General features: G+C 28.3%; 1 protein-coding gene across 1 annotated transcript; it reads left to right on the forward strand.

Moving 5' to 3' along the window:
- Nucleotides 1-3,623: 3,623 nt before the first annotated feature.
- Nucleotides 3,624-6,882, forward strand: LOC129307160 (11S globulin seed storage protein Ana o 2.0101-like). The gene is made up of 3 exons (XM_054948043.1): nt 3,624-3,694; nt 3,808-4,023; nt 6,296-6,882. Exons 2-3 carry the CDS (start codon nt 3,834-3,836, stop codon nt 6,514-6,516), a joined length of 411 nt encoding a protein of 136 aa, XP_054804018.1. The 5' UTR covers nt 3,624-3,694; nt 3,808-3,833; the 3' UTR covers nt 6,517-6,882.
- The last annotated feature ends 3,688 nt before the right edge of the window (nt 6,883-10,570 follow it).

Consider the following 10,570-nt stretch of genomic DNA (forward strand, 5'->3'; position numbering starts at 1 on the left):
TTTTATTTTAAAAATTGTTTTACGCCATTAACAAATTCTTTTATATTAGAATAGGTTACTAACTCGTCTGGAGTGATGGATTTAAAGGGAGCAATAAGGATCCTGGCTGCAATGACATACCTTGAGCAAAGAATACAAGATAATTTAATCTAAAAAGTAAAATTTTTTTAAAAAAATAATAATTATAGCATGTCTAAAATTGAAATAATATTAGTAGATTGATTATTATTTTTTAAAAAAATTATATTAAATAAGAAAGAGTTGGAAAATGGTTGGACCTAACCCTTAAACTTATTTCCCAAAAAATATTTTATTTTTTAGCTCCAACTTTTATTCAAGGGACTTAGAGTCGGCTTATAAGCCCATGTATTTAAAAAAATAAAAATTATAAATTAATTAAAATATTTTAAATTTTTTTAAAAAATCTAGCAAATCCAAATAAAAATTCTAATATATATATATATATATATATATATAATATTTGAAAAATTAGAAGTAAGATGAAACTAAGCAGAAAATAATCAGAAAAGGACAATCAGACCCCTGTTCTTTCCATACCAAGCTAAACCTAGTTAGCTTTCCTCAAATCTTTAATATCAGATGGAAGCAAAATATAATTGATCAGCATTATTTTGCTATAAAATTTAACCAAGTTGCAAAAGAGAACAAACTCATTTACAGATTTTCACCCCCGCCATTGTTTTGCTTGCTTCTCACTAAACCGCTTTCAACTGCATTCACCAATCAGAACACAACTAAAATCACTAAAACTATCAAAACCTAAAATTTCTTGTATGACTTGATGTGGTTCTGAAAGATGGCCATTGAAGAATGAAGGGAAAAATGTGAATTTCTTTTAAGGGCTGAATTTGTATAAATGAAAAGGGAATGTAATGCAGGAGATTAAGAATATTCATAGATCTATTGAGAACATAACAAAAACAATGAAGTACTAGAACACAAGTGCAACCATTTCTATTTGTCTAGGTTCCCTCCTTTATCCTCCGCTTAAATGGAAAGACAAGTTGAGAAAAAAGAAAATAGAGAGAAGAGAAAACTGAAAAAAATATTATCACTTCTTTTATTTGGATGGACAGGAGAAAATGGAGAGAAAAGAAAATGAACAGATATTATAATGACTATAATACCCTTATATCAAAATAGATCATGTTTCATGTAATTATATTTATACAAATAAATTGAAAGTAGAAATTATATTAAAATTAATATAATCAAATTAATTTAAAATCAAATCATTTGTTAAAAATGTATTTTTATATTATATTTTAAAATCAAATAATTTAATAAAATATATTATTTTCACATTTTAAAACCAAAAGTGAGCACTAATAAAATTAAACATGGTCATGAAATATTATAAACAAAAGTCAAATGTGTTTGTATTCAAGCAACTTTGCAACCTCTATTTCCTAAAATGAAAAACAAACAAAAAAAAATGGGTCATAAATTCAATAGCTCATAAAGTTTAACTCAAAGCCATCATAACAAAAGAAAGAACATCTCTCCCCTAAAATTTAGAGTTACTCACAAGACCACGATGTTTGCTATCAAGTAAATCTAGATACTTGAATCAGCCAATGACTAAATTATTTAATTAAATAGTTAAACTAATGTAATTCATAATCATAAAAGTTAAAAATTTTAAATCAAATTGTTTAATTAAAATTAAATTAATGTAATTAAATAATCTTCTGGGAGTCAGAACGTGAAATAGATAAGATAGAGAGGGAGGGTAGATTGTGAAAAAAAAAAATTACTTTCAAAATCTTTTCACTTTTAGAAAAAAAGTTGAAAGAAAAATACAGTGAATTCCACACTCTATTTTCTTCTTACTTTTTCTTTTCTCTCATTTTTTCTTCCCTATCCAAATAGAGAAAAATTGATTTTCTCTCATGTTTTCTCTCCATGTTTTCTTTCCTTCCATATTTTCTTTCCAGCCAAACAAAACATTAGTCTTGCTATAAAATACCAGAACACAAGTGCGAGAACCAAAACGAACCCAGAAATAAGTAGCCAAGCACCGTTACCTGAAGCCGAGAATCAAACATCGCGAGATGAGCATCCATGGCTATAATAACTATGAAAATCAGAGATTGAGCAAAAGCATGTGTTAGGAGGAAATATCAAAGATCGCGGCACCAGAACACTTGAAGTGAGACGGCAAGAATCTTAATCAAGCACCTAGAGCCAAGAGCAACTAAGCGAGGATGGGCCATCAAGCTGACCGAGAAGGATATTGCAAGCACACGCATTAGTTTATTTAGTTAACTTCATTTACTTAATTAATTAGGATTAAATCTTTCATGATGTTACAATTTCTCACTCTAAACAGGACTGTATGGTATTTTATTATTGATCGCTATCATTACTTTTTTTGCAGGTGACAGCTAAATTACTCTACATTTCGCATGTTTCAAAATTTAAAAGAATTAAAATGTTAAAAAGTTTAATCTAAAATAAAAACTATCCATATTTTATGTGAATGGTCCAAATCTGCTAGTAAGACAATATCACTAGTGTAGTTGTTTTACCACAGCAAGGTACTCATTTGCTATATAAATATATATATTTAGAAAAATTACAAATGAGACTTGTATAAAAAATTTAATAACTCTAACCTCTCTAATTGGCATTGACTGACATCCAGCAATTGTTGATCGATCACTGATTAGTATTGACTAATCAAAAAATATTTTAATATTTACAAGTCAAATGTAATGTATTTATAAATAAATTTACAACTCAAATTTTTTATATATTTATAAATCGACTTCTTATAATATTAATAAGTTAATATTTACAAGTTAATTTCACAAACTTATATGTTAAATTTCACAGGTTTACAAGTTAAAGATTTTAATTTGCAAGTTTAATTTGTAAATTTAAAAACTTTGATTTATAAATATTAAAATATTAATATTACAATAGGCTGGCTTGTAAATAAGTTTTAATTGTAAATTATAAATACTTATTTATTAATCTATGGTGTTTGACTTAAAAACATTAAACTAACCAATCAGTGACTACTGTTAATGCTAGTCAGGGTAAGAGTCTAGGGTCTTTTGTATTATTTATATAGTAAATTAATTACAATCAAGTCTCATGATGTCAGTATATTTTTATAATTTTATAAAAATTATTTATAAATAATTTTTTTATGAAAACTATTTATAATTTTCCTATAATTACTACCACTTTCGCTTCACTTTATAAAATATTTTTTGAAGTGACTCTATGTTCTATAATATAAAATGCTTTGATTTGTCAATGAATTTTATTCCAAAATCATCCTTTATTATTTAATGTATTAAATATATTATTCTCTCTTTTATTAAATGAATGGTATTTTAAAAAATTATAAAAAATTAAAAATTTTATCAAAAAATATATCATAAAATAAGACCTCGGAATGTCCCTTTTAATTATTGATTAAATTATATTCTAAGGCATGTTAAACAAGCAATTTGAAATAATAATTAAAAAAATGCATGATTGGACCAAAGATAATTTTAAATAATGCAAGTTGTCAAGCAATAATTTAGCTTTTTTATTTTTCTTTGTTGGTAATAAGTAATGATTTAACATGTTTAGCTGTAAATATAATACAGCCATCCTTAGCCACATCACTAGCTTCTCACAGAAATTGCTCTCAAGTCTTACTCAGCCTCGGAAGGTATCTAGAATTCTCTCGGTAGCTCCAACTACTGTATATCCACAGGTACTTCTTATTCCCTCAATAATCACAGTGATTACTTTTCATTTTCTCTGTTATTTATATGTATGTAGAGAGAGAGGATTAAGATCCATCAAGAATGGAGTTGGAAGAATTAAGAGCAGAAACAGGAGAGAAAGTGTTTGAAGGAGAAGGAGGAGCATACTATGTATGGTCCTCTTCTGATATGGCTTGCTCCAATGTAGCTGCTGCTTGGCTTCAGCTTCAACCTGCTGGATTCGCTCTTCCTCACTATGCTGACTCTCACAAACTTGGTTACGTCCTCCAAGGTCAGTCTTTTTGTGTAGAGTTGTTAATAAGGATTGATTTATCTCATGACTTTTATAAGCTCAACTTTTAAAGATTTAAGTCTATAAGCTTGTATATATATTCTAAATTAATCATGTTTTTCAAGCTTGATCCTTATTGATAGAGCTTTGAATCAGGCTAGAAAGCCTGCATGCCTTTGTCTAATTTGTTGTTTAAATTTCTAATTATGTTGGGACATAGTTTAAACAATTGTGTTATTAATTCAAAAATAAAAATAAACCAAACAATTTCAACCATGTTATTTTAATTTGTAATATTAACAATTTTAAGCAAATATTTTTAATAATTTCAACAACATCCTATTCAAAACAAGATAGAGAAAAATAAAAGATCTGAAAACCCGAGCCTGTTTTTAAAGGGATTGTAAAAATCAGGTTTAAAAGTTCTTTTATTAAAATTCCTTTTTTCTTCTAATCTGACTTTCAAAAATATAGAATCTAAACATTGCTGCCCTTTTTTTATCGTTCTACCTTTATGCTCCCACAAATCACAATAATTTCGATTCAGCACTTTAATTTCCCTGTTGTTAGGTGGAAACATTGCTTGTTTACCTTTGGGGGAAAAAAATCCCGTTTGGGCTAATTTGATGGGTTTTTACTGGTTTTAATCAATTTGATTCATTAGTTTTTTTATTAGTTTCTCCCTTTTCTTCAAATTAAATAAACATGTCAAGGTTATGAATATGTTGGGCTTAGCAAAAGAAATCAGTTCCTGATAAATTAAAGTTTAAATTTTTATTGGAAGAGTTGTCTATATATATATATATATATATATATTACTCAATAGTCTTTTCAATAGGATTGCTTCTAATATAAGGATACATATAAATAATAAAAAAAAAAACAAGTCAAGATTTCATTAGTTTTCTAATCAACCTGGTAGCCGGTGTGGTCCGATTTTCAAAATTATGAAACTTGGAAGAAAAAAATCATATCATTAAAAAAACTAAGGAAGAAATAGAGTAATGTTCACGTTAAGCATGCGAAAGTTATTAATTAAGATTCTTTCAGTAACATGCTTTACAACTTGTCTGACATATGTGATACATAAACAATGGAAAAAATGATTTTGATCATAGAAAATAATAATATTTTTATACTAAAATAATTGAAACATATACACATTAATTAATGGATAACTCTTTGTATCTATTTCTCTTCAAATGGTTAATACTTTATGCGTTGTTAGTAGTGTATGTAGATTCTGATAAATTTGTTAGATATATTATTCACGAGCTTTAAATAGTATAGTCTATTACAAGTTATTCCTTCCAGAGCATAATATAAGCCATCTTTTAAAAACAACTCTTGATCTAAAAGATAAGGCATTGTTGTAGATTTTATGTTTTTTCCTCAGTTATACCCTTGCTTTTTTTTTTTTTCATCTCTTGTCTTTAAATGCTCTATATTTAAAAATCGTACACATATTATTAAGAACTCTTGAAAGTATATAAATGAAAAGATATACATTTTTAGAAAATAAAGTTTCAATTAACATTTTTCATAAACCTTGAATTAGTTAACAATGATATATATTACAGTTTAGAGAGAGTACTTAATTACAAATTTATGGATTTTAATATAGTTTATAAAATTTGCACAATAAAAATTTTAGGAAATACTTGCAATTAAAGAATTAGTTCTTAATTTAGTAATTAGCGTTCCTTAACTCAAACAACTGTGGTTAAGTAATAGATCAAATAAATTAAAATATTTATTTTCTCATCCTTATATTTAATTAATTTTAACTTCAAAAATAAGTGAAATCCTCCATTAATACATAAATATATATGACACAAGTAGTTTGATAAATAATAGGGGAAATTATAAATAAGGTAAGGAAAATCAGTAATAACTATTGAGGACTATAAAGCTTTGAAATTGAATTTAAGTGCTAGGGTCTTTTTTCTGTAATTTATAAACTATTGTTATGACTAAAATACCCTTAAAAATAAGTGATAAAATGTGCATTTCACATAAGGGATTTTAATTAAAACATTATATTTTTAAACTGTAAACAAGGACCGTGTTCCTAAAGTCTAATTTCAAGATTTTGTGATTCTTAATGATTATCATTGATTTTTGCAAGTCCTTGATTGCAATTTTCACTAAATAATAACCTACAAATCCTTATCTACGAAACCATATATAGTTCACTATAAATATTTTTTATTATCAATTGATGTATATATATATATATATGCGCGCTTGATGCTCCATTAACATACAACAGGGACTGATGGGCTAGTGGGAATGGTACTCCCAAACACAACAAAAGAAATAGTTTTGAGCCTAAAGAAAGGAGATGTGATCCCAGTCCCTAAAGGAGCAATGTCATGGTGGTTCAACCCTAATCACTCTCAGCAACCCATCACCATAGTTTTTCTGGTCAAACTTCTTCTCAGTCTTTTGTCCCTGGCCAATTCACCTACTTCTTCCTCACTGGAGCCCTAAGCTTCTTAGGAGGTTATTCCACAGAACTCATCAAAAAACTTTACAACTTCACCACAGATCAGGCACCAAGCTCACCAAATCCCAAACAGAATTACTAATCATTAAGCTCCCAGAAGGGCATCCCAAGTTTCCTGATCCCCATATAGACTTCACCAGAGAGCTAGTCTTTAACTTAGATGCGAGCCGTGGCAGCGGGTCAGTTCAGAGTTTGACAAAGAGTGAGTTTGGGTTTATGGGGAAGTTGGGTTGAGTGTGGTGAGAGTGAGGCTTGGAGGTGGTGAAATTAGGGCACCAATTCAAAGTGTGAATTGTGGGGTTGAGGTGATTTATGTTGCAAGAGGATCTGGTAGGGTTGAAGTTGTGGGGATGAAAGGGAAAAATGTTTTGAATTCTGAGGTCAAGGTGGGTCAATTAATTATGGTGCCGTCATTCTTTGGGGTTGCACATATTGCTGGTGATGAAGGAATGGAAACATTTTCTATGCTCACAACCAAAAAGTAAGTTTTAAGTTTTGATTCTTTAATATTACTCAAATAGTTTGTGTTATTTATAATTGAGATAATGAAATTTTTGATCTCTTAAGTTTTCTTTTAGTTATCAATTTAGTCCCTCTAGTTAATTTTATTATTTTTATCTCTTAAATTTGGCACAGTTATCGATTTGGTCCTTATTATTTAAAAAAAAATACAGCATTGTTAGAATATGCTAATATAGAATAAAAAATATTAATGATAGTTACATATATTGATGAAAAAATATAATTATTTAGGTAGAAAAAACCAAATTCTAAATTCTAAAAAAGAATAAAATATAGTGTGTAAGTGACTTGGTCAATAAAAATTAAATTGATTTAAAGGCCAATTTATTTTCATTTAGCTGTACATATACATGTTAATTCATCAATATACTTTATACATTAGATTAAACTGGGAGTCAATTTGTGTTTTAGAACTTGAAATATTAACATGATAATTTAAAAGAACATAAGGCACTAAGTTGGCCAAAAAAAGTTTTAAGTTAAACTTAAAAACCAAATCTAACTGAAAGTTCGAGACAAATTTGAAAGACTAAAAATTGATTATTCCTTTATAGTTTATGAACAGTTTTTTTTTACAGATCTTTTTATGGAAAAAATTGAATATACGATTTTACATTTAAATAATACATATATATATATATACATATATATATATTATATATATATATATATTGTAGGCCTGCCTTTGTGGAGCTGGCGGGTAAGGGATCAATTTGGGAGGCAATATCACCAGCAGTACAAGAGGTGGCACTCAATGTGGATTCAGAATTTGAGAAGCTTTTCTTAACAAATCTCAGCAAGACCTAAGATATTATCCGTCCCTCTAATTGGCTGCTACTTAAATTTCTTTATCTCATAATTGTGTTGTATTTCTTTTTATATGACTCTGGACAAATTTGAGTATGGTTGAGCATAATTGAGGGAAGTTCTTTCAAAGACGTTTTTTGCATTTGTACCGATCCAAGCTCAAGATTTCGTGCATAAGTGGCTATAGTCCTTTCTATTAAGACCGATGCCTATTAGTAATTTTTTGTTCTATTGTATTCACAATATAAGATATGTTTTACCCTGTGACACATGTAATTCATGTGATGAATTGTGTGCACTATTCATATTAGGCTTTTTGAGCTATTAGCAGTTTAGTTTAATAGCTTACTATTTTGAATGTATGTATTATTCAGGCATACCCAATTTAAGCCTGGCCAACTCAAGGAAGAAAACATTATTTAAGTTCTCAATTCTGTTTACACATTTTTTTATTAATATTAAAGAATTAATGTGACAGTTAACACAAATTGTTCACTTGCAAAGGTCAAATTTAATCAAATTCCTTTAAAAATCCTAGCTTATCTTTTCTTTTTTCTTTTTTTAAAAGGAAGCAAAGTGACGATATCAACAATAAAACGAGTACAATACGACAGTTCTAGTTAATGTCCAAAGAGAGGTAAAGACATCATTGTAACTATATCATTTACAAAATAAAAAAAATGAAAGTAGAGAAAAACATGGAAAGAAGTAATAAAGGGGTTTGTCTTAAATTTTTCTTTTTTAAAAAATTGTATTTTATATTACATTTTTTAGAATTGTTTTTTAAAATTAAAAAATTTTTGATTATGTTGATTTGAAAACAATTTTAGAGTTAAAAAAATCGGTTGATATAGCAATGGTTATTAGTGTTAAAGCTGTCAACTGAAGGTTAAGCCCTCATGGCTTGTTCTTTTGAGCTATTTAAAATAATTAGGGTCATGCTACTATTTTAAGATAGAAAATGGTAATTCGTGCAGGTCTTTTTAGCTCTTATTATTGTAAATTTCAATCTTAAAAAAAATAAAAAAAAAAAACTAAGTATCTAACTAAAAAAAAGAAGACCCCTATACCCATTCACCTCTCTTCATTCATTCATAAGATTTAGCTGATGATGCTATCAAGATTTAATTTTATTGTATTAATTTTGATGTTATTATTTTATTAGACTTGGATATTTATTTTTACATATTTTATTGCGGTGTTGATTGATTTAAATTTATTTTCTTAAATTTAATATTTATGTGTAATAACTTTTTTTATATTTTTAATTTGAAAAAAAGAGAAAAATAAGGCCCGAGGCCTCAAGACCAACTCTCCAACCTTGAGAAACACTCGGAGCCTTACAAAATGGAGTCCTGAGATATAATCGGACTTATTAGGGCTAGCCCATTTAAGCTTTTGTCGCCTATAACTTGTGAACCAACAAATAAGATAGAATCTCAATAATCACATAAACTATACTACCTACTAACAAGTCAAACATAAATGAGCATGCAATGTGAGATATTAAATGAGTTACACGATCATGTACAAACATTATTATGATTTATAATTAATTCACAATTCATAATGCATAATTCACAAGTTCCAACTGAATCTTTGAACACTAGTAGTTGAACTTATGGGCTCATAACACAACTGAGCTAAGCTTATGTGATTAGATGAATCTGAGCTTACCAGATAGGAAAAAGTAATTAGATTAAAGTTCCATTCCTCTTCCAGAACATGGTTTCCCCCTTTTTTGAGTAATCAGGGCATTGCATGCTTAACTACTACCACATGCGATAAGCAAAGACTTCCAAACAAATATAACTGAAACATTAGGGCCACATGCAGTGTTGGTAGACACCATACGATTTTGTGCTACTCCCTCCTAAAGCAAACCTCCTACCCTTACATGAACAATTATGCAACAACATGTTGCATTAATCTATGTCATATATGTGCAAGATCCTGCAACCACATGTTGAATAGATCCACATCACACAGTCCATGATTATCAACACATTATTATAGAATTTAAATTCATAAAACTAACACTTAAAATAAAGATAAATAATGTAGGTTTAAAACCATCTTTCCTACTTTATATATAGAGTTTTAAAACCAATTCACACACCCATACTTGCACTTGCATATATTTACATATAATTACATATTTACACATTTTATAAAACATCATATATGATCTAACAAATCAATAAGTAAGTAGATTATTTAGTTATCTTAACCCTTTTATTATCAAAAAGGATTGTCTGTGGAATCCTAAAGCTTCACAATCTCAAAGAAGTTCCAAGCAACTAAATTTTTTATACAATCAAATGCTAATAATCAATTATTAATCCTAACATAACCAACATCTAGCTCAAATTAGCTACTCATAACCTTAAACCTTTATCGTTAACTAATCCAATGCTCTAACAATACTCCATTAACATCATTTAGCTTCCCTAAACTCAAACAACATTAGATTATGCATTATATTGCTCTCAAAGTTCCAACTGGCTTAGGGTTCATCCAAACCCCAAACTTAACACTTAAACATTATAAAGTCACCAATCATAAATATAAAAACTTAAATCGACTTTCAATAGCTCCATTCAAGCCATTAGGTTCAAATCTAGACCCTGGAGTCTGAAAATCACAACTCCTAACTAAAAAATCTGCTAAGACAAATATGTAGGAAGATAGTAGGAAGGATTAAGGATC

This window comes from Prosopis cineraria, unplaced genomic scaffold (assembly GCF_029017545.1).
Source record: "Prosopis cineraria cultivar Desert tree isolate PC_DT_omini unplaced genomic scaffold, ASM2901754v1 PC3, whole genome shotgun sequence".
Classification (NCBI taxonomy): domain Eukaryota; kingdom Viridiplantae; phylum Streptophyta; class Magnoliopsida; order Fabales; family Fabaceae; genus Prosopis; species Prosopis cineraria.

Coding starts and splice junctions, on each gene's coding strand:
- LOC129307160 (XM_054948043.1), top strand. CDS start 3,834: ATGGAGTTGGAAGAATTAAGAGCAGAAACAGGAGAGAAAGTGTTTGAA. Junction 4,024..6,295: donor ACTTGGTTACGTCCTCCAAG/GTCAGTCTTTTT, acceptor AACATACAACAG/GGACTGATGGGCTAGTGGGA.